This window comes from Rhinopithecus bieti, unplaced genomic scaffold (assembly GCF_001698545.2).
Source record: "Rhinopithecus bieti isolate Rb0 unplaced genomic scaffold, ASM169854v2 scaffold_36315, whole genome shotgun sequence".
Taxonomy (NCBI): domain Eukaryota; kingdom Metazoa; phylum Chordata; class Mammalia; order Primates; family Cercopithecidae; genus Rhinopithecus; species Rhinopithecus bieti.
Genome location: NW_016815814.1, coordinates 826,165 through 851,386, shown reverse-complemented (window position 1 = coordinate 851,386; position 25,222 = coordinate 826,165). Strand labels below are relative to the sequence as shown.

Genomic DNA, 25,222 nt, shown 5'->3' with positions numbered 1-25,222 from the left:
TTTTTTTGATATAGAGTCTTGCTGTCACCCAGGCTGGAATGCAGTGGCACGATCTCAGCTGACTGCAACCTCTGCCTCCCAGGTTCAAGTGATTCTCCTGACTCAGCCCCCTGAGTAGCTGGGATTACAGGCGCATGTCACCACTCCTGGCTAATTTTTGTATATTTAGTAGAGACACGGTTTCGCCATGTTGGCCAGGCTGGTTTCGAACTCCTGACCTCAGGTGATCCACCCACCTCAGTCTCCCAAAGTGCTGGAATTACAGGTGTGAGCCACTGTGCCCAGCCACCAAGATTGCATTATAAATGTCTTCTGCTTTACTATTCCCTCTCCCCTTTTCTCTCTATAATCCTAAATTTCCTTTATAATTCTTTCAAGAGGAGTTATTTACTGGCAAACAAAAACTATCAAGTCCAGTGCAACAGTAAAACAAAAAGCATTTTGAGATCTAGGCTGGCCTTGGAGTCTACTGGAGACCTTGTTGGACTTCTGCTATACAAGAAGTTCCAGTTACTTTTCTTTTCTCTATACCCATATTTATTCTACCTTTCCAAAGTCTTTTTTTTTTTTTTTTTTTTTGAGACAAAGTCTCACTGTCACCCAGGCTGGAGTGCGGTGGTGTGATCTCAGCTCACAGCAACCTCCACCTCCTGGGTTCAAACAATTCTCATGCCTCAGCCTCCTAAGTAGCTGGGATTATAGGCGTGCATCACCACATTTGGCTAACTTTTTGTATTTTTAGTAGAGACGGGGTTTTGCCATGTTAGCAAGGCTGGTCTCGAACTCCTGACCTCAACTGATCTGCCCGCCTTGGCCTCCCAAAGTGCTGGGATTACAGGCATGAGCCACCATGCCCGGCCACCAAGATTGCATTATAAATGTCTTCTGCTTTACTACTCCTTGGTGCTGAGCTTATAGGCATGAGCCACTGTGCCTGTCCCCTTTCCTAAGTCTTACTCATTAATTAATCTTGTACTTACTAAACGGACCCTTAAAGTCATTCTAGAGTCTAATTCTAGAATCATGCTGCTCAAACTTTAATATTTGTATGAATTACGTGGGGATCCTGTTATAAAGCAGATTCTAATCCAGTAGCCCTGGGATAGGCCTGAGATTCTAAGTTTCTAATAGGTGTGTAACTACGTTGCTGGTCAGTAACTCTTAAAGAAGCAAAGATGTAGAGCAGTGCTATTCAAAATGTGGTCCACAAACATCTGCTGGTTAGTAAACTATTACCAGAAGGCCACCGTGTGCCCGGCCTCATTTATTTATTTATTTATTTATTTAGACGAATCTTGCTCTGTCACCCAGAGCAAGAATGCAATGGCACAATCTTGGCTCACTGCAACTCCCACCTCCCTGGCTCAAGTGCTTCTCTTGCCTCAGCCTTCTGAGTAGCTCTGATTACACGTGTACACCACCACGCCCAGCTAATTTTTGTATTTTTAGTAGAGACAGGGTTTGGCCATGTTGGACAGGCTGGTCTCAAACTCCTGACCTCAAATGATCCACCCTCCTCAGCCTCCCAAAGTGCTGGGATTACAGGCATGAGCCACCACACCCAGCCGTCATTCATTTTTAAAGGGTGTAATATATTAACATTTAAATAGTACATAATACTAGACAATTTTTTTCCTACTGTAATCCCCATCCCCTATAGTGAACCACTTTTATTGTTTCTTTCTTTCATGTTTCCTGTGTTTTTTTCAGGCAAATTCAAACAATTATGTATTATGTATACACACACCCACCCCCCTAACTTTCTTACACAAAAGATATAATCAAAGCATCATTGAAAATAATCTGTGTTCTCCCTTATAGGTGGGAGCTGAATGATGAGAACACATGGACACATAGTGGGGAGTGACACACACTGGGGCCTGTGGGGGGTGGTGGGGGGAGGGAGAGCATCAGGAAGAACAGCTAATACATGCTGGGCTTAATACCTAGGTGATGGGTTGTTACGTGCAGCAACCCACCATGGCGCACGTTTACCTACATAACAAACCTGCACATTCTGTACATGTACCCTAGAACTTAAGTTGAAGAAAAAAATAAAATAATCTGTTCTAGATTCGTGCCCCAGAACAATCCTGAGCTTCCTACTGTAGAAGATCTATCTTCCACCCTTTGTAGAATAAGAAACCATTTGCCTGCTTTGAATCATCTGATCTCTTCTCTTCGAAGCAAATCCTCAAACATCACTGGTAGCAGCTTAGTGTCCTCATTATCAAGCTCAATGAGGATGTAATCCATCTGGGCCAGGAGATGTGAACACAGAACAGCCTTGACGCCTCTGGAGCTTTAGCTATTTCCTATCACTGTTCTTACCCCTTTAGGTCTGAAGGTAATTAATCTTTTCCTGCTTTCAGGCAAAGGGATCAGAAGTCCAAAACCTACCCTCCAAAAGTCCATCAGAAGTCAGATCCCTTCAACTCTATCAGAACACACATCCCAGATGGATCAAAGAATTCAGACCAGACTCCAGTACATGGTGGACAGCATTTATCAAAATAAAACGTGAAACCACTCGGTGAAACCGCTAACAGTTCTCTTTGCGTTTGGATGCAACATGCCCATCATTCCTCCACTGAAAGTACAGAGAGGAATCTGCTTGAGTATTAACACCCAAGCTTCAGCATATTACACAGCGTGTTACATCTGATTCCCTTCACAATTCCTACAGTCGCTGAGAGAGGTAGGGCTGGGGTTATGGCTTCTATCTGACAGAAGTCTGAGACTTAGTGGGCTTAAAAACGTCACATAGGACTTCAGATTTAAAACAGTAAGAAATTTTTAAAAAGTGGGAAGATTCAGTCCATTTTAAAACTTATTTAGCTACAGTAATCAAGGCTGTGTGGTATTGGTAGAAGGACAGGTCCATAGATTAATGGAAGGGAATAGAGAATAGAGAAAGACCTGGAAATGGACCCTGACAATTAAGTTCAACTGATTTTTAACCAAGATATTTAATGACAGCCTTTTCAATAAATGGTACTAAGAGCAATTAGATATCCATGAGGAAAAAATGAACCACAACCTAAGTCTCATTATGCAAAAATTAAGTCAAAATGGCTAGGTGCAGTAGCTCAAGCCTGTAATCCCAGCACTTTGGGAGGCCAAAGCAGGCAGATCACTTGAGGTCAGGAGTTGAGGACCAGCTTGGCCAACATGGTGAAACCCCATCTCTACTAAAAATACAAAAATTAGCTGGGCATGGTGGTGCGTGCCTGTACTCCCAGCTACTCGAGAGGCTGAGGCAGGAGAATCGCTTGAACCTGGGAGGCAGAGGTTGCAGTGAGCTGGGACTGCACCACCACCCTAGCCTGGGCAACAGAGCAAGGAGACTCTGTCCTCCCACCAAAAAAAAAAAAAAAAAAAAACCTAACCTCAAAATGGATCATAAATTTAAATGTAAAACTATAAAACTTAAAAGAAAATCTTCAGAATTGAGGGCTAGGCAAAGATTTCTTAGGTTTGACACCAAAAGCACAATCCATAAAAAGAACAATTGATAAACTGGACTTCATCTAAACTAAAAATAAAACAAAAACAAAAAAGATCTTAGAGTTTAAAAGTCTGGTAAATAAAATTAAACAGGATGGTTGGAGAGCTGAGGAAATCTGGAAAATGAAGCAAAATGACAAAGAAATATAAAAAGAAGGGAGAAAACAAGAAAATTAGAAAATCAATTCAGGAGAACCAATATGCAAATTATAGAAATTTCAGAAAAAGGGGGAAAAAATGAAACTAAAACATCCCCCAAAATGCAAGGATATGAGTTTCTAGATTGAAAGGGACCACCAAACACCTAACATAATAAATAAATGCATACGCAAAGGCATATCAAGAAAGCATTAGAAACAAAGAGAAAATTTGTAAATTTCCTGGTAGAAAATATGGGTCACTCACTCGCAACAGACTAGGCATTAGAATGACTTAGGATTTCCCAAGAGCAACACCGAAAGCTAAAATATAGTAGAACCGTGCTTTAAAAAATCTAAATGAAATGATTTCCAACTCAGAATTTTGCACTCAAACTATGATGTGCGAACATAAAATAAAGATACTTCTAGACCTGAAAGTTTTTTGTTTCTTGTTGTGAGACGGAGTGTAGCTCTGTCACACAGGCTGGAGTGCAGTGGCACAATCTTGGCTCACTGCAACCTCCGCCTTCTGGGTTTAAGCGATTCTCCTGCCTCAGCCCCCCAAGTAGCTGGGATTACAGGCATACACTGCCACGCCCAGCTAACTTTTGTATTTTTAGTAGATACGGGTTTCCACCTTGTTGGCCAGGATGGTCTCCATCTTCTGACCTCATGATCTGCCCACTTTCACCTCCCAAAGTGCTGGGATTATAGGCGTGAGCCACCGCGCCCGGCCTAGACCTGAAAGTTCAAAAAAATATATCTATCATGCATCAAAAAGCTACTGAGGCTGGGCATAGTGGCTCATGCATGTAATCCCAGCACTTTGGGAGGCTGAGATGGGAGGACCACTTGAGCTCAAGAGTGTGAGACCAGCCTGGGCAACATAGCGAGACCTTGTCTCTAAGGGAAAAGAAAAAAAAAAAACATTAGCTGGGTCTGGTGGCACGTGCCTATAGTCCCAGCTACTTGGGAAGCTGAGGCAGGAGAATTGCTTGAGACCAGGAGATGGCGGCTGCAGTGACCTATGATCGTGCCACTACACTCCAGCTTGGGTAACTGAGACCCCGTCTCAAAACAGAGAGAGAAAAAAAAAGATACTGGAGGATCAGCTCCAACAAAATGAGGAAGTTAGCCAAAAGAGGAATTATGGGTTCTAAATATAAAAGAGAGGCAAAGGAAATGTCCAGGAAATTCCAAGATTCAACTGTAAATTAGGCAGAGAACAACCAGCCCAGGTCCCTCAGTCAGAAGACTGAGGGAGAAATCTTGAAAATGATAAAACAGACACCATTAAATGCATCTAAAAAATTCAAAAAATGGTTTACACAACTTACGGAAAACTAGGAATTAAACTGTTAAATAGTACAAAGAAAACTCAGACCAAGAGAGGGAAAACAAGACAATTAATAATTTTAGTGAAAGCAAAGTTATATAGGAAAGGCAGAGGAATCATAGTCCACCAGGAATTCAGTTGAAATAGTTTTCTTACATAATAATGTAAAAACTAATATTCATATAAACAACATATTGCCGAAGTTTACTAGTGTTTTGAAAGAATGGAAGATGAGAATATACTGCAAGTATTTGGAGAGAGAGGCAAGCAGCGAATAAGTGACAGTTATGTCTTTACTTCCCATAGGAGATAATGCCTAAAATGGAAGAAAAATCAAGAACTAGCAATATTAGCATGTTATTTAGAAAAACATCAAAAGAATCACCTAAAGTGGTTGCCTCTGGGACCTTGTAATGGCATAGGAGCTCCCCTTGGAGAACTGCTTGACGTTTTTTGTAACAAGCTTAGCTCACCTATTTGAATATTAAAGCTTTGAAAGAATATAAACTAAAAACAAAACTCTCACAGCTAATACGCATCTGGGCCAAAACTTGAACCTGTGTGATTTAACTCTTCATCAAGCCCATTAATTTGTGAGCCTGTGCTTCTTAGCTCCTCCACTACAATGCCTGCCTAGCACAAGTAAGCACTCAGTGTGTTTTTAAATGAGGAGGAGAAAGTGAAATCATGGGATTGCTTTTGTAACACAAGTAAATGAGCAAGAAGGGCATTCTAGATAGAGGAAACAGCAGAAGCAAAGACAGGAAACAAAGTGTGTGAGAGCTGAACAAGCACGGGCAAGGAGGGAGGAAGACAAATAATGAGAAGCACCCAGAAAACCCACTGCGTGTGTGAAGGAAGATACAGCAAGAACGGGAATCCGGAGCTATGTGCAGGGGAGTGGAAGGCATTGGTTTGGTGCCTTACAGACAGACCCACATGGTCTTGACTGTATGTATATGGCCCTTGGGAGTTGGCTGGTGTGTTGTGCAGTGCTGACAGTTCCTTCCCACATAGTTTTGGCTTTCTAAAATCTAGAGTAGCGCCAGGCTGTCTAACATTCTGAGTACTTTCAGTAGTCCAACTGCAGCCTAACTAGTTATTCTAAGCAGCCACTGAAAAGGCCACTTACGGTGAACAGGGGCAAGTGGAGCCTGGTGGGATACCTACAATGCCACTCTCTCCATTTTTGGATCCCTTTTGCTATTTAAAAGCATTAAAATCCAGGGCATAAAAGGAATCATCATCTCTAGGTGAACATACGTATCTGCTACTATCATCATTCAAATATGAATTTCTTCCAAAGTTGATTAAGCATTTACTTCATGTCAAGCAGTGTGTTGGAGCATACAATTTCTGATTTTAAATAACTTACTCCCTGATAGCAGAACTGCTTACAACATAACAGGTTAAGCAAAAAATTGGTATAAAACAAAAGCACTGTGGAAGCACAAAGGAATAAAAGACTATATATTCAAAGTTTCTTACGTATAATGTGTGTATACTATTACATATTATATTACTTATTAGGTATAATATTATGTATAATGTCAAACAGAGGTAAAAGAAAGATGCTACTCTAACAAATTTCCATAAAATAACTCTGCTTCGATCACCGTCAACTCTTGACCAACCTTATTTATCTTCTAAACCCACTCATTGTTCTAAGGACTTTACATTATTTCCTCCATGTATATTTCAGCATGTATATCTAACACATAGGGACTCTTTCTTTAAACATATAAATCTGCATCTTGAAAAATGAGTAAGTTTTAAGAATTGAAGTCTAATTAACGTAATAAAATGTGCAGATTTTAAGGTGTTCAATTGAGTTTTGACACATATGTACCCTGTGTAACCACTATCTAAAACAACACACAGAACATTTCTATGGCCTAGAAAGTCCCCATATACCTTTCTAGTCAACTTCCCACCCCTGAATAACCATTTTTTTATTTTTTTTTTTTTTTTTTTTTGAGACAGAGTCTTGCTCTGTCGCCCGCGCTGGAGTGCAGTGGCCGGATCTCAGCTCACTGCAAGCTCCGCCTCCCAGGTTCACGCCATTCTCCTGCCTCAGCCTCCCGAGTAGCTGGGACTACAGACGCCCGCCACCTCGCCCGGCTAGCTTTTGTATTTTTTAGTAGAGACGGGGTTTCACCGTGTTAGCCAGGATGGTCTCGATCTCCTGACCTCGTGATCCGCCTGTCTCGGCCTCCCAAAGTGCTGGGATTACAGGCTTGAGCCACCGCGCCCGGCCACCATGTTCTGATTTCTATCTCCATAGATAATGTTGCCTGTTCTTGGACTTCTATAAATAGATTCATAGAGTATATATGAGGTTTCTAGGTTTTGGTCTAGGTTTCCAGACCAAAAAAGGGGGAAAGCATTCCAGGTAAAAAGAACTACATGTAAAAATATTAAGTTGTATAAGGATATGTTCACAGGATTTTGAAGAGCTCAGGAAGGTTGAACTGAGACTGGGGACTGGTAGCAGAGAGAGAGAGACAAGATCAGAAGAAGAAGCTCATTGGAAAGTCAGGCTTTCTGGATTAAATATCACAGTTAATTTGTGGGAACCATGTTGTTAAGTAAGATTTTCCCAATGCCCAAAATGATTCTTCTGACCTAAAACTGGTCAGTTCTCTCAATATGCTCCTTTCTCCTCCACCCTCCAGCTGAGAGTGACCAAGGCAAGGGCGGTGTCCTATATCTCATGGCTGTTCAGTCCCATTTTGTCCAGAGGCCTCTGTACCATCTCAGGGAAGGGAACAAACCCCGCTTGACTTTCTTATGAGAGGGTACAATCTCTGCCTCCATTTTAAACAGTCCCAAGTCCAAGGGGCAGCCTTACCATTATCTGGATTTCTCTCTTGCACACCTGGAGATCATGCTCATTGTTGACAAACATGCGTTTCAAGGCACATTTCATCCCATTGCTTGTCCTCACCAGAAATACAATAGCAAATCCACCTGTGAGAGAAACACACACAAGCTCTTTTGAGTCAATGTTCAAAAAGTCAGTCAGATGACTGTGGTGGCTGGAGGTTGCCGCTGTCACTGCGAATGGTACTGATGCCACTGCCAGCCAACCTTTAGGGCTAGCCTGTTGTAGAATACGTTCTTAGATTCTCAGAACTTGGAGATATTGCTTGTGGAAGGGGATGGCAAGAGTCAGAGAAATTGTTTCCAAACACCTATCTCAGTATAACAAAAGAACAGTAATTATTTTCCAAATAACCTACAAATAAACAGATAAATGGGCGAAAAAAACCCAACTACATTACAACTACTATCCTACGTACTTTTTTTTTTTTTTTTGGAGACAGGGTTTCCCTCTGTGGCCCAACCTGGCATGAAGTGGCGCGATCACTGCTCACTGCAGCCTCGACCTCCTGGGTTCAATCGATCCTCCCACCTCAGCCTCCCGAGTAGCTGGGATTACAGGTGTACACCACCACTCCTGGCTAATTTTTGTACTTTTTTGTAGAGAAGTGCTTTTGTTATATTGCCCAGGCTGGTCTCAAACTCCTGGACTCCCACCATGGCCTTCCACAGTGCTGGGATTACAAGCATGAGCCACTGCACCAGCCTTGTCTTGGGTATTTTGATGCTTTTATTTAATTCTTAACACAATTCTGTGAGATTGGGTGCCATTTTCCCCTTTAAACAATTACCAGCTGAAGAATACAGAGGCTCAAAGAGATCTGATTCAAACCAAAAACATTTTTAAAGACGTAAGTGGAGCACACTTTCCCTCACACCAGAGAGGCTAGGAAATTATTTCACTAATTGATAAATAGTTGTCGATTAATTTCAAGAATCTCTTCTTTTTTTCTTCTCATCCTATCATTCAATTTGAACCTAAAAACAGACCTAAAGATTCCTTCTGCCCTCCCTGCCTCCTGGGCTATCGAGAAGATACATGATATGGGTAAGAAAGTGCTATTCCACATAGCATACACAAGGCAAGTATGACACAATTATTGGGGAGACTTTTTAATGTCCACACTGACCTTTCTCTAAAAGACAGTTCACAATTCATTAATAGAAATATATAAGCCAGGTATGGTGGCTCATGCCTGTAATCCCAGAACTTTGGGAGGCTGAAGCAGGCAGATCACTTGAGCTCAGGAGTTCAAGACCACCCTTGGCAACAAGGCGAAACTCTGTCTCTACAAAAAATACAAAAATTAGCCAGGCATGGTGGGCATGCACCTGTAGTCCCAGCTACTTGGGAGGCTGAGGTGGGAAGGATGGCTTGAGCCTGGGAGGTGGAGGTTGCAGTGAGCCGTGACTGCGCCACTGAACTCCAGGCTAGGTAAGAGACCCTGTCTCAAAAAAAAAAAAAAAAAAAAAAAAGAAATGCATATAACTCTACAGGAATTCTCAAGTGCTCTAAATTTGTTACACTATAGCATTCCCCAAATTCTTAGAACCCTAACCTCAACTTCACTCCTAAAGCACTGTATGAGGTGTTCAATGCCATTGGTGAGAGGAGTTAGATAAAGTGAGGCAAAACTGTCAAAGTTGAAGACTTTTGAATAAGTAGCAGTTACACTGGACACTCAGTCCATCTGCCTGCCTTGTACATTGTCATCATTTAGCTTGAATATCCTGTCCATTGACTCTGTTCAGCAAAAAAATCAGTATGCTATTCTTGCTCAGAGGTGGTCACTAATTGTATAGAGGTGAACACAGAGGGAAGTCTTCAGTATGGGAATTTGAGTAGAGGTTATGACGTAGTACTGGGCTAGGAGCCACATGCAAAATTGATACAGATCAATAAACAACCATTATAGAGATCTTAGGCCTCTGAGAAATAAAGACTTGGGTCCCGATTATGCCCTTCGAATTCCCCCAAGGCTTGGCGGCACTTTAGTACCTGTCTGTTGATGCCCATGGCATTTCCTGCTGCATCTTTACACAGTTATTCTTTTCAAGTTAGCTTGAGTTGGTTTTTGTTCCTTGCAACCATAAAGAGCCTTTAAAATCATAAAGCACTGTTGAATGTTTTCATAAAATACACATCTAATTTTGTAAAAAGAAAATGTAATGGGCTTCGGTTCCAAATGTGGACTGTGATAATGATTTACCAGAGACTGCATGTTTGTATATTTCCTGTTACAATGTTCCTCAGTATTCAAATAAACACTAAAATTTACCATACAATCTTTAATTTTAACTGTCATCTCTCTAATCTTTTACCTCAATAACATTTTCCATTTTCAAAAGTAGCATTGACACTTAGAGGTCTTATCTCTCTCTCTCTCTCCCTCTCTCTCTCTCTCTCTCCTCCCGCCCCCCACCCCACACACACATTCCTCAATTCTAAAATGCATGTTTTTTACATTTTGCTTTTTAGGGTATCAGAATGTCTTATAATAAACATGTGCATTTAATGCAGTGGTATTTATCTTTTCTTCCCCCCACCCCCTGCCAAAGTTATTAAATCCATGATGTTATCTTATAATTAATTAGAATTGAGGAAAATGGTAGCATAAATTGCAAAATTTCTATGTATGTTCATAATTGTTTTGTAGATAGTATAAGTAGGATTCGTTTCATTGATATTTCGAATTTTTTAAAAATCACAGAGCTACAGACTTTGCAAGACTAGCACTCCTAGAGAGCATTAAGTCCAAGTGTTTTGCTTTATGCATGGACAAAACAAGTAAGGCTTGGAAGTCCCATGGCTAGTTATGGGCAGAAGCTGGAGTGGTTCACTCTCCTAGAAAAACCATGTGATACCCTTTAGGTAATATGGAAACAGCTGACAATGTTGTGAAACAAAAGTGGGAATAGGTATTTCCTACACTTCAGTGATGCCCGGCGCTGCTGAAAGACAGGGCAATTCCTTCAGACGCTGCAGTTCGAGATAACTACCACCAGATGGGAGCAGTGCAGTTTTCTTTGTAGGTAGCAAGATGACCTTCTCAGCCAGGACTGAGGAAATGGGTCAGTCGCCTACCACACAATCCAGTAAGCACAATGGCTGACAAGAGCCAGCCCAGATTCTCAAAGCCTGTGACCATGATAAATCTAAAAGCAAATCAGTGAATCGCTTTACTTAACACAGATGAAGCCACATTGTCAAGCATCTATGCCTATAAAGGAGCTTATCTGCAGATGAGACGCATTTAAATCATGAGATCAAAATCCACGCCTAACAGGATTTGTCAGTCTAAAGATGTTGGTCACTATCACTGTGTAGTTGGCCAAATGGAGATGTAAACTACGAGGTTAGAAGAGGGAGAGAGTGCCATTCAAGACACTTCTCGTGCACAGCCCCGTCTGCCACACCGATCAGGGTGATGAGATTCTCAGCCAGAGCTTAAGAGGGTTCAGGCTATTACGGAAGGAGGCTGTCAACAGAGAAGACTGTCAATAGAGATGTTTCCTTCAGCCTGAGTTGCATCCCAAGATCTTGATTAAATGGGAAAACCTAATGGTTTGGACAGAGGTAAGAAAATCTTAACATTCAGTAGCCTGGGTCAGTCTCTGCCTACTGACATTTTTTGAAACACTCAGATAATCTCATCCATGAATCTACTGATTCAAAAAGATACAAAGGATATGATCTGGTATGTGAAGTAGGCAGGGTAATTTTGACATAGACATGCTTTGCCTATTAAATATGTAGGATTTTTTTTTTTTTATGTCCACAAGAAAACATGTTTTCTTTCGTTTTCCCTAAAATATACAGCATTTTCGTCTAACTTTCTCCCCTAATTGTTGATGGAGATGTGGATGGCTATTTATAGCTCACCATGAGTTTAGAGGTTTTGTCTGTTTGGTTTGCCTCTGGATTGTCATGCCATAAAATAGTATTTAACACATAGTGAGCATTCAATAATGAACTAACTCTGCACTTAAGGTTTCTACAGAGGACAGAGAAGGCTACACACAGATAGTGGTAAACAATATGGGAAACTAATGTGATGGCTCATGTAACAGGATGGCCACCATGCAACTCCAGATCATTGTTGCCATGTGGGAATGTGGACCTGGTTTTGTCAGATCTGCTAATTTCTAAAAATGAGCTAGAAACCCAAAATTGTATGTGACATCTCCATATTTAAACATTGGCAACAAGTCACCTTTTAAATTAATGCTGTTCAGGTCACCATAGCATAGGCGCTAAAGAAAACACATCTGAAAAGCTTTAGATAATCTCCGAGCCTCCAGTTTTCTACGTCTGATCTAGTCTAACCCCTTCATTTTACTCAAGACCAAGGAGGGGAAGTGACACAGCTCATGTTCCACAAAGTAAAAAGATGATTTGCAAATGAATTCCAACATATATATAAATATTAGCTCAGACATTCATTACCACAGTTCTTGTCTTTCTTCCCTCAAGATGAGTTTACGGAATACTCCTCCCACCCAGCATGTGTATACGACTTATTTTAAAGGCATTTCAAAATAAATTATTTCATTTGTATTCACACAACAACTGAATGAGGCAGGCGAGCAACCTATCATACTCATTTTCCCAACAGGGAAGACACGTAGAAAGATTAAGTTCCTTTCGCAATAACGCATGGAGCTAGTTGGTGGTAGAATTCTGATAAGATCCATCGTCTTCAGAAATTTTTATTTTTATATCAACTTCACATATAATACAATGCACCCATTTTAAGTGTACAGTTCGATGAGTTTTCCCAACTGTATATACTCTCATGAGTGGCTGTGGTGACAGCCAATCCATCACTGCAGGTAGTTCTTCAGGTACTTTTGTAGACAATCTCCCCTACCCTCCCTCACCATCCCATGTATTAAGTAACTTTGGATCTGCTTTCCATCCCTATAGTTTTGCTTGCTCTAGAATAAGTGGAATCCTACAGTATACGCTCCTATGGTCTGGCTTCTTTCACACAGCATAACATTTCTGAGATACATCTTCCTTGTTACATGTATCAGTAGTTTTCGTTTTTTTGGTCAACTAGTAGTCCATTGTATACATACTCCACAATTAGTTTATTCATTCACCTGTTGAAGGACATGTGAATTGTTTCTAGTTTTTGGCCATTATGAATTAAACATTCATACAGAAGTCCTTTCTATGGACATAGATAATTATTTCTCTTAGGTATATACCCAGGAATGGAATTGTTGGGTCATATGGCAAGTGACTATTTCCCTTTACATATAAGAAACTGCCAAGCAGTACTCCACAGTGGTTGTGCTATTTTACACTCCCAAAGCCATATACGAGAATTCCGGTTGTTCCACAGCCTTATCAACACTTGGTATTGTATGTTTCATTTTAGCTATTCTAGTGGATGTGTAGTGACATCTTGTTGTGGTTTTAATTTGCGCTTCCCTATAGATCCTTCAACATTTAAACTCCTAGGATTAGCTGCTTCCCATCACTTTCCTGATAAAAGATTTTAATAAGCATAGCATCATGGAGTCACTAATGAAATTACTGAGATAACCTAGACTTCTACCTGCTAAATAAGCAAAGATGACAGAAGTGCCTAGTTCTCTGTAGGGAGAAGACAGTGAGTGAGAATTTGTAATACACAGAGGAGGGTATCACATAAATTCTAAAATCTCTTTTAGTTCTGATATCAACATGAGATCATGGTCTTCAAACTTTTAAAAAACAAAGACAGGCCAAGCATGGTGGCTCATGCCTGTAAACCCAGCATTTTGCGAGGTCGAGGTGGGCGGATCACGACGTCAGAAGATCAAGACCATCCTGGCCAACATGGTGAAACTCTGTCTCTACTAAAAATACAAAAATTAGCCAGGCATGGTGGCGTGCGCCTGTAGTCCCAGCTACTCGGGAGCCTGAGGCAGGAGAATTGCTTGAACCTGGGAGGAGGAGGTTGCAGTGAGCTGAGATCGCACCACTGCACTCCAGCCTGGGCGACAGAGCGAGACTCCATCTCAAAAACAAAACAAAACAAACAAAGACAAATTAGCCAGGTGCACTGGTGCATGCCTGTAGTCCTAGGTATCAGGAGGCTGAAGCAGGAGGATTGCTTGGGCCCAGGAGGTTGAGGCTGCAGTGAACTATGATGGCACCACTGCACTCCAGCCTGAGCAACACAGCGAGACTCTCTCTGTCTCTAGAAAAATAAATACAGTAAAATATTTAAAAACCCTCCTTGGGCGCCTCACTATAATATTCAATTCAGCAATGGGGCTTTGGAAGAAGAAGCAAGTAGTATATCTCCTGGCTCTGTATTCAAATACTGAATCATCCTAGAGGGTGCCAAGTCCCAGGGGCTGTTCTGAATGAATCAGGACACCAGTGACTTCTACTTTGCAAGGAAAAGTGAGGGAGGGGAAGTTAAGGTGAGCAGGAAGAGGAGAAAAATACCAAAGTGATTATCTGAGAAGTGATGGCAAAGAGCTGGGCAGACAATGAGAATGATTAGACCAGGAATATGAGACAAAGAAGCGCATCATGGTGCTGAGACAGGAATTCTGGGTTTGCTGCCAAAGAGGTTTGCTGGATATTTTAAAATCGGGCCTATATTCTAGGCACTGAAATTGCCAACTGTTTATATCTTGCAGGTAAAAGGAAACTGTGCTTCCTAACATCAGTCCTATATACACTTTTGGGAATGGAGTCCACTTGTCTGAGAAGGAAAGATGACATAAGCCAAAAGAGCTGGAGGATACCAAATGAAGAAAAAACGCATCCAGGCCCACTTTCTGCTCTTTGTTTTCCAATTTTCTGCCGTACAAACTCTTGGTTTCTCTTTTAAAATAAGATGAAACTCAACAGATGCTGCTCACTTAATGCAGAAAACGAGCATAAAATAATAGTCTTCTAAAGCTTTTCTAAGGAATCAGACAGATAACTCAGTTAAGGTGGGTTTCATCCAGGAGACGTACATGAACACTGAACAAGTTGCTAGATCCCTCTGGCCTTCATTTCCTCATGGGGAGAAATTAAGACTAAATTAGGCTGGGCGTGATGGCTCATGCCTGTAATCCCAGCATTTTGGAAGGCCAAGGCGGGTGGATCACCTGAGGTCGGGAGTTTGAGACCAGCCTGGCCAACATGGTGAAAGAAGGTGTTCCTGCCTTTCCCTTGCACCGCCACCTCCCTGTAAAAACCACTTTGTATTTGTATGACACATTACTTATCACAAAATCCTAAATCTGGAATATCTTCTTGAGATCAAGAGCACAAACCCAAATGCCTGAAGAGGCCAGGGAGATCACACAAAGGAGTGAAACAGTCCAGCTTTAACAAAACATATGGAGGGTGTGTGATGACACAGACTCACTGTCAGGAAGATCACAGGGAGGAGTGGGGCCAGTGGCCCAGAGAAAGTTCATTCCCCTGCTCATGGGCCTGCCACTCCTCAATGCCAGCCAGTCACTGTCACGAAGGAGCGTGGGCTAAGAGTTGTCAAGTCTTTTGATTTCTAAAACAGCTGGATTTTTAGGTGAGAGCTCCTGATTTAAATATCAGGCAACAAACTTTTAAAAATCTCTTCAAACTTGTGCAGTTTAATGAAAACATATTTCTAAGCTAGGACTCAACCAGAGAGCCCTGCTTCCATCTTTACCAGGGCCTGTGAAGTCAGCAGGTCATGTACTACAACCTCCACTTGACCAACTGGGAAACTAAGACACAGAGAAAAGCCTAAGCATTCTTCTTAGTACTGCCACCTAGTGGCAGGACCAGGGCTAGACTGCAGGAGTGCCAACTCCTGGTGTCCCCTCTCAAGCTGCTGTCCCCTTCCTGCAGCAACAGATCATGCAGGAACACCTCCACTCCCAAGGAAGGGAGAAGAGAAATGGCACCATGAAAGGCAAGAGGAACTGCCCACAACTCTGCCTATCTAGCTGATCAGGAGGGAGAGTGTCCTCTCCATGGTGAGATCTTGGGTGCTGTTCGGGTGACAGAGTATCCTCTCCATGGTAAGAACCTGGGTGCACTATTCAGGTGGCAGAATGTCCTCTCCACGGTGAGAGTTCAGGTGCACTATTCAGTGGGAGAGTGTCCTCTCCATGGTGAGAACCTGGGTGCTCTATCCACAGCACCTGTGAGCTCCCACAAGGAATGACCCCCAAGAGGCTGGTCAACACCCATCCACAACTTACTCACATCAAAGACAACTTTGCCAAAAGCTTCAGAAGGAACAAAAGTTTTCAAAACTCTAGAACAGATGGCAAGGAGCACAGCAAAGCTTTTTCCAGGAGAAAAGGTCAATGCAAAGCATGTGTCAACACTGATTTCAGTGGGGGCTTGGGGTTTGTTTTTTAATGTCAGTCTCTCCTCACTTGCCTCAAATTAAAAATCACCATGTGCCAGCTCCTTCTGGGGAACATGTCAAAGCAGTCCTTTCCCCAGGCAGACAGAACACCCAGATGGGGAATGACTTGAGGTTTTCAACTCCCTTTCTCCCCACTCAAGCTGTGGGCACAAAATCAGAGACTGGCAAACGGTGGTGGCGGTGGAGGTGCTACAGAAACATCAACAGAACCCAATCAAGGCCACAGCCCAGGCTGAACATGGCACACTGGCCTGGCTATTGGTTCTTCCTCTCCAGGACTGTAATGATTGATTAGGGAGGATCTCCAGCTCAGGAGGTTCTTTTTAAGGGTTTGGCAAGAGTCTCCCTCCTCCCCTCAAAAAAAATTTTTCCAGGAAAAAGACTTGCCTGGAACAAAAGGGAAGAGTTTAAGAAATCAAGTTTGTTCACATACACCAGAGACATGTTGATTACTGCACCTAGAACCATAGTACACTGGGCCTGGGCTATCGGCTAAGGCTGACCAAGAAAGGGCCTTTCCACAAGCTACCCGCCCCTACCTTTGCCATATACTGCTGCCAAAGAGTTAACTATCTAGCAAATGTAGAGAGATACGCTGAAAGACATCAGAAACTGAATATCATTTGAAACTTCGCAATGGCTTCTCACCCCTCTTAGAATAAAACTCCAAATACTGACCAAGGCCTGCAAGGCCCAGAGTGATGTGGTCTCTCTCCAAACTAACTCATACACCTCCATCTTCCAGTGCTCACTCTGTTCCAGCCACAAGAGCCTTCCTTCTTCTGCAGCATTGCTTATGCTCCAATCTGCCCAAGGATCTTTGCACATGCTTCTCCCTTTGGCCCTTTCACCTCATTCTTGGCCTGAGCCACTCCTAGTAATCATCCTTCAAATTTCAGGCTAAACATTACTTCCCTGGCTAAGCCTTTCCTGATGGTCCCTGGCCCTCACTCCCATATGATTAAGTTCTTTGGTATACACAGCACCCTCTACTTTCTCTCCAGGACATACCATGAAAATAATTAAATACTTATAGGGTAATTCCTGGTTGCATGCCTTCTTCCCCTGTATACTCTAAACTGCACAAGGGCAGGGATGATGACTGATTCACTGTGGCATCTCTGTCACCCAGCACAGTGGCTGCTCCACAGCAGGTTCTCAAGTGTTTGTTATACAATGTGTTTGCCGAGTACTATAAAGGATACCAATAAAACATTTTTAAAAACCAACAAAACTACAATGACAGCAACAACAAAAAACATTACACAGTCCCAGACCTTCAGAAAGTCAGAGTCTAGTATGGGCTAGAAGGGACATATATTAAGAGAACATCCTCTTGGTGAAAAGGTAGAAAACCCCCGCACTGCTCGGCCTGGCATAACTGAGCAGTGTGAGACAGGACCAATTGAACCCTTGGCCAGGGCAAGCGCTCAAGGTGGAACTTTAAGGGGAGCTTCACAGAAATCTCTGTGCTGTCACAATAATAAACACTTGTCCTACACACTATTGCTTCTTTCGAAAATAATACTTGTGCTAGAAATCAAAACGCTTCAGTTGAGAGGGAAAAGAAATCAAACACCCCCATGCTCAATCCTGAAGCATCCCTTGCCTAAAGGAGTGGAGAGCCTCTTGGCATAAATTGTGCTCATCCCTCTAATCCACCAGGGCCACAATCTCTAGTAAGTGATGAGCAAACAGAGCAGCAGAGGTCAGCCGGAGGGAGCAGCATCGGTGCTCAGATGTGTCAGTCCCCACCCATGCTACAGACCTTCAAGCTGTGGCTCTGATCATTTCAACCAGGACACCATATGTTAGAGGACTACATTCTCCAAAAGAGAATGGGAGACTCAGCAAAGCTGAAGTTCTGGCTGACATTCTCTCAGTTCCCAAATGTTAATTCGAGAACATTCCAGTTCAACTTCATGCTTCAAAGCTTACATAGTTTTCCACACTTACTGCTTTTGTAGAAAGATCGGGTTAAGTAACTGTGAATCCTGAGCACTTTCTAGTGTAATGATGTGAGTTTAGTAGCCAAGTTACGGAATGCGCACTGGCATCAAAGGTACATAAATGTTTTCAACCTTTTTTTCTTTTTTTTTGAGACAGGGTCTCGGTCTGTTACCCAGGCTAAAGTGCAGTGGTGCAATCATGGCTCACTGAAGCCTTGAACTCTCAGGCTTCAGTGATCCTCTCGGCTCAGCCTCCCAAGTAGCTGAGACTACAGGTGCATGCCACCACACCCAACTAATTTTTAAATTTTTTGTAGAGACAGGATCTTGCTATGTTGCCCGGGTTTGTTTTCAACTCTTTAGGTTTCATTAACTGGTCTCCAGACACAACCACTTTTTCCAGGTCATCCTATTTTGCCCTGACTCTCCTATGTTCTGAAAGATGGGCTCTCATGCTGGAAAGCAGGCTGACATTTTCTTAGCTCCCAGTCATTAGTTACAGAGCATTCTGAGTTAACTTCATGTTAAAGACTTTCCTTTGACATTCAGGCTATCTGACCACACTACTAGGTCACATGACTAGGTCATGGTCCTTCAGTCAGGACTGGGCACCAGCTCACAATATCCTCCCCAGCCCAACTCCCACTATCGCTAAGTTGATTTCACTGAGTCTTAAGAATTCTATCCCCAAACCCAGAATCCATCCCTTCTACTGTGCCCCTGATGCCCCTTGGCTCAGGCCTTCCTGTTTTCTTACTGAAAAACTAAAATAGAGTCATAAGTTTCCGTGCCTCCAATCTCTTTCTAAAACTCCTATGGAATAACTCCTCTTAAAAGCGTTCATTAGTCCCTTTGAGCCAGAGGAAAGTCCAAATTCCTTAATGCAGCAGAATATAAGACCTTTATATGTTTCCCTATTTCATTATGAAACATTTCAAACATACAGTAAAGTTGAAAAGATCAAACTGCAAACATCCATACACCCACCACTTGTAGAATCTACAAGTGTTAACATTTTGCTACACTTCTTTTACCAGCTGTTTATCATCCATCTATCCAAACATCAACTCATCTCATTTTTGATGCATTTCCGAGTCAGTTACAAACCTTAGTGCATTTCACCCTAAATGCTTCAGCATACATATCTTTAGTATTCAGGGCTCATAGTTCTTTTTGGGGATGAGGGTAAATAAAATTTATTTACAGTGAAATGTACAAATCTTCAGTGTGCTATTGGATGAGTTTTGGTAAGTGAATACACTCATGTAACCCTAATCACCATCAAAATATAAAACCTTTCCATCTCACAGAAAGTCCCTCAAGCCCCTTTCCAGACCATCACACCCAAATCCTCCCACAGGCAACCACTGTTCTGACTGTTTTCATGTATTAGTTTAGCCTACTTTAGAACTTCATAAAAATAGACTTATATGGTATGTACTTTTTTGTGTAAGGATATTTTACTCATCATAATCGTTTATATTGTTGAATGTATTAGCAGTTTGTTAATTTTCTTTTTTTTTTTTTTTTTTTTTTTTTGAGACGGAGTCTCGCTCTGTTGCCTGGGCTGGAGTGCAGTGACCGGATCTCAGCTCACTGCAAGCTCTGCCTCCCGGGTTTACGCTATTCTCCTGCCTCAGCCTCCCGAGTAGCTGGGACTACAGGCGCCCGCCACCTCGCCCGGCTAGTTTTTTGTATTTTTTTAGTAGAGACGGGGTTTCACCGTGTTAGCCAGGATGGTCTCTATCTCCTGACCTCGTGATCCGCCCGTCTCGGCCTCCCAAAGTGCTGGGATTACAGGCTTGAGCCACCACGCCCGGCCCAGTTTGTTAATTTTCATGGCTGACTAGTAAGTATTTCACTACTTGAATAAATCTGTCTGTCCTCTCCCTTACAGATGGACACATGGGTTATTTCAGACTGGGGCTCTTATAAAGAAAGTTCTAAGAGCACTCTTGTACAAGTCTTTTGTGCCATGTTTTATTTCTCTGGGGTAAATACCTAAGAGTAGAAGTGCTGGGCCACTGGATAGGTATATATTTAATTTTATAAGAAAGTGACAGACCTTTTCCCAACGTGACTGTACCGTTGTATTCTCCCACCAAAAATGTAAGACAGTTCCAGTCCCTTTATAATTTGAATACTGCCCTCTCCTCACTCAGCCTCATCTTTCAATACTCCCTCTTCCCCACCTCTGTTCCTCCCAACCCAACAAACTTTCAGAACTTTAACCTTTCTGCTGCTTTATTCTCAGGAGGTTCACACATGCTGTTCCCTCTGCCTGGAATATCCTGTCTCAGTCTTCTGCTTGATAAAATGAGTTTATAATTGTTAAAATAATACCTCTTTTGCAAAGTCCTCCCTGTCCCTGCCAGTCACCCGAATTTTCAGATTACCATACATGTGGCCTGAAGCTCTATTTTGTTGCACTTATCATAATGTATTCAAAATGTATTGCGATTACCTTGGATGTGTTAATCTCTCCATTAGACAGACAAGGCAAAGAGGGAACCACTCTCTTTTCTGCCTTAGAAATGATACTTGTTATTTCTACCAGTGTAAGGATTTTGAATACTGTGAACCCATAAAAACAACATTCTAGACTGTTCTCTAGGTAGGGCACCTGAAAAACGAGTCACCAAAGAAATAAAACTGGCAAGGAGAGCTTCTTATTTATCTTGGAATCCTCAGGGCTAATACAGTGCTTAGCACATGGTAGATGATTAATATATGTTTGGTAAATTAATAGCACATCCAATCATGTTGTTTCCCTACTTATAATTCTCCTCCAGCTCTTGATCATCTACAAGATTAAGTCTCTTAATATGATATACAAGGCCCATGACAGTCTGGAACCCACAGTGAACTCCTGAGAGTGCCTGGCCAGTGTTCTCTGATGCCTCTGTGCTTTTCTGCATGTACTCTGTATTGGAATGCCCATCCCATCCCCTCTTTAACTAGTAAACTCATAGCTCTAAGTCTAGGTGTAGATCAAACCAGGACTTCTCTGTGAACTTTCACCCAACAGAATGCCCACCTCCATGCCCACCCTGATTTTTTTTACTCTGACTATATCCCACTTATATGCATTCCAGTCTTTCTCGCTAGGACTATATTCTCTCACAGGGCAAGGATTTTATTTTTACTTACTGTAGGAAAAACAAGCCTAGTTTACCACACTCTTCACCCTATGCTAAAATAATGATTAGAGATGCATTATATCAAGTGACCCCCCTTTCCCTCCCACAGCTAACTGGACCAGAAGTGGACACCTGGAGTGCATTCTCCCTTGAGAATCCGAAGTGATGACCCAGGAACTGTAATCAAATGGTGCTACACAAGCATGTAGACTAGGATGATGGCTGCTACTGTCAGCCACGTGTGTTCCAGAGAGAGAGACAGAGAGGTGGACAGAAGAGCCACCTGGTAACTTCCAATACCCACAAAATCTAGCTTCACTTCCTGCTGTTGGGTTCTGGGAGGTTCCCTTGTATTTATCCAATACATTCCTTCTTACTTAATTTTTTAATTTGACTTAAATTCCTGTTCCTTGCACCCAATGACTCTATGTCACCTTGCACTAATATGTCTGTAGAACGTATGAGCTCAATAATGCGAGTTTCAATAATTTTAACAATTACAAGCTTTAATAGAAACTACCCAGAACACAGGATTAAAATATAACACTAAAAATTACACTTGATGAGTTAGAATTTTTAAGATAAGGACTAGATTTACATTAAAACGGTACTTGCATTAGTGTACAAAGACCAAGGAAGAAAAATGGTCAAATACCTATTTGGGAAAGGACAGACACAGAGAAGCAGACAGGGGTACACGGCTTGCATTGTTACCTTTCTTGAGTTGACGGATCAGTGTTAGGGAGGACAGGAGCCAAGATCTCCGCCACTCAGAGCACTCATCTGCGAAGATGGTTTTCATCTGGGATTATCAGACAGCAATCAGAGAGAAAAGGACTAAGCCCTCAACTGGGAGGAAACACATAGGCTGGAGTCTTGCATATCAGCTGAAATAAAAGCCCAGCCACAGACAAACCTGGCAAGGCCTGTGAAGAATGTAAGTTTCCAAGAAGGACCAGGAGCATGCCAGCACCAACTGATAAACTGAATTACATCAGGGGAAAACTTACTCCGCCTTTGGTGTGAAACCAGGGTCAGGACGAGGGTGAGGGGAGTGAGGCACTTGCCCTGAGCACAAAAGGACAGACTCAGAATTATTGATTTTTTTCTTGGTCTTGGGCTGCAGGGTGGCTGGCTGGGCACAGCACTGTTACTGATCCTGTCTTTATTTTAAATTCTAACATTTTGTTCACCGTGGTTGTTTGCATTAATTTTTATTTTTAAAAAACTGAGGCCAGGCATGGTGGCTCATACCTGTAATCCCAGCACTTTAGGAGGCTGAGGTGGGCAGATCACCTGAGGTCAGGAGTTCAAGATCAGCCTGGCCAACATGAAGAAATCCGTCTCTACTAAAAATACAAAAATTAGCCAGGTGTGGCACACAACTGTAATCCCAGCTACTTGTGAGGGTGAGGCAGGAGAATCACTTGAACCTGGGTGGCAGAGGTTGCAGTGAGCCGAGATTGTGCCATTGCACTCCAGCCTGGGCAACAAGAATGAAACTCTGTCTTTAAAAAAAAAAAAAAAAAAAAGGCATACAAATACTCTTTATCTTGATCACTGAGTTTTGAGTGCCCCCTTAAATTCTGCACTTGAGGCGAGTGGCTCACCCCAGTCCTGGCCATGTGAAAATGCTGTCTGCACAGGAGAGAAGTCTGCCCAGGCGTTGGTCTCTGTGTCGTCCTCTCACTGTGCTTCCAAAAGACCTGAGAGGTCGAGACATTCCTCCGGGTAAACAGAAACCTAGTGAACCCAGTGACTCCAAGGAAGTGAAAGCTGGGTAACAGGAAGAGAAACAAAACTGAGGAGTCAGTTTCTGGCTCTCAGTGGAAGCTCCAGCGATGCAGTAAGCTCCAGGGATGGCCAACTCAGCCCTCTTGGGCAAAGCTGAGATCAGACTTGACTCAGGCTCCAAATAAAACAGAGAGAAACCCAGCTTCCCTGAAGCAGAGACCTAGCATTAACAACCTAAAAATCAAATGAGTATAAACTCATCAACTAGACTGATAATAAATGGGTACCAGGCAAAACAGAACAGAGACAGAATGTGGGTTGGGGAGGAAGGTTGGTCTTCCAATAACCAGAGTCTCGGGGTCCTCAACAAAGGGTTGAAGAGAGAGGCCACAAGGTCAGTGCAGAGCAGTCAGAAGCCTAAGGAAAAAATATCTGAAGCTTAATTAGGAAAGTGCTCATTCACTCAGAAGCCACGACAGGGCACCAGGACAAACCAAAATGTCACACGGTTTAGACCAGATTTATGCCAAAACAAGGAGGAGAAGTAGCTCTGAAGAAGAACAGGGGATCCCACCTGACCTGGAAGGAAGACGAGGACGATTCCACCCAAGTATCTAACGCTACTGGTAAGGCTACATGTCAAAAAATGTTGAGAAGAGGGAAAGGAATGGGAGCTGAGTAATCCACAAGCAAACAGTCTCAGTGCGGCAGAAAGACCTCTGGTAGAATGTTGGCTGGTATCTGCCTGGAAAGCAATGTGGCAATATGTATAAAAGCCCAAGAGATCTTTCAACCTCCAAATTCCACTTCTAGGAATCCATCTTAAGGAAATAACGTGAAATATCCACAAAGTATGTACAAAAATAGTTAAGACAGGCCGGGCGCAGTGGCTCACACCTGTAATCCCAGCACTTTGGGAAGCCGAGGCAGGCAGATCACTTGAGGTCAGGAGTTCGAGACCAGCCTGGCCAACATGGTGAAACCTCGTCTCTACTAAAAATACAAAAATTAGCTGGGTATGGTTGCAGGTGCCTGAAATCTCAGCTGCTTGGGAGGCTGAGGCAGGAAAATTACCTGAACCTGGAGGGTAGAGCAGTGAGCTGAGATCACGCCACTGCACTCCAGCCGGGGTGACAGAGCAAGACTCCATCTCCAAAAAAAAAAAAAAAAAAAAAAAAAAAAAAAAAAAAAAAAAAAAATCAAGACAAAAAAACTACAAACATAAAAAATAGAAGTCACTTAAATGCCCAGTGAAAAGAGATTACAGCCAGGCATGGTAGTTCAGGTCTGTAATCCCAAGCACTTTGGGAGGCTGAGGCGGGTGGATCATTTGAGGTCAGGAGTAGGAGTTGGAGACAAGCCTGGCCAACATGGTGAAACCCCATTTCTACTAAAAATACAAAAATTAGCTGGGTGTAGTGGTGCACACCTGTAATCCCAGCTACTGGGGAGGCTGAGGCAGGAGAATTGCTTGAATTCGGGAGGCGGAAGCTGCAGTGAGCCGAGATGATACCACTGCACTTCAGACTAGGTGACAGAGTAAGACTCCCTCTCAAAAAAAAAAAAAAAAAAAGAGAAAGAGAGAGATTGGGGCTGGGCATGATGGTGTGTGCCTGTAGTCCCAGCTACTTGGGAGGCTGAGGCAGGAGGATCACTGGAGCCAGGGAGTTCAAGGCTACAGTGCGCAATGATTCCGCCTGCAAATAACCACTGCACTCCAGCCTGGGCAACAAAGCAAGGGCCCATCATTTAAAATAATAATAATAATACTAATGATAGAGAGAGATTTGGTTTAAAAAAAAAATAAGTTTGTTGATACAAAAGAACATTCTATAGTTAGTAAAATATTGAATATTAAATGTACACAACGGGTGGTGGCTTATGCCCATAATCCCAGCCCTTCTGGAGGCTGAGGCGAGAGGATTTCCTGAGGCCAGGAGTTAAAGACCAGCTGGGCAACATAGCAAGACCTCATCTCTACAAAAACAAACAAAATAGCTGGTGGTGCATACTTTTGGTCCTAGCTACTCGGGAGGCTGAAACAGGAGGATCACTTGAGCCCAGTGATCACACACTAAACTATGACACATACATAGTTCATACATTGAATTATCATTGTGCCACGGCACTCCAGCCTGGGTTTCAGGGCAAAATTCTGTCTTTACAAAAA

At 42.5% G+C, this 25,222-nt stretch overlaps 1 protein-coding gene across 2 annotated transcripts in view; it reads right to left on the bottom strand.

Annotated features, from left to right (window-relative positions):
* LOC108516342 (AP2-associated protein kinase 1) overlaps positions 1 to 25,222 on the bottom strand; it is a 176,356-nt gene that overhangs the window by 76,324 nt on the left and 74,810 nt on the right. For both annotated transcript variants that reach the window (XM_017853775.1, XM_017853776.1), the window contains exon 3: positions 7,835 to 7,953. In XM_017853775.1, the coding sequence (XP_017709264.1) occupies positions 7,835 to 7,953 (119 nt within the window). The remainder of the gene's footprint in view (positions 1 to 7,834; positions 7,954 to 25,222) is intronic.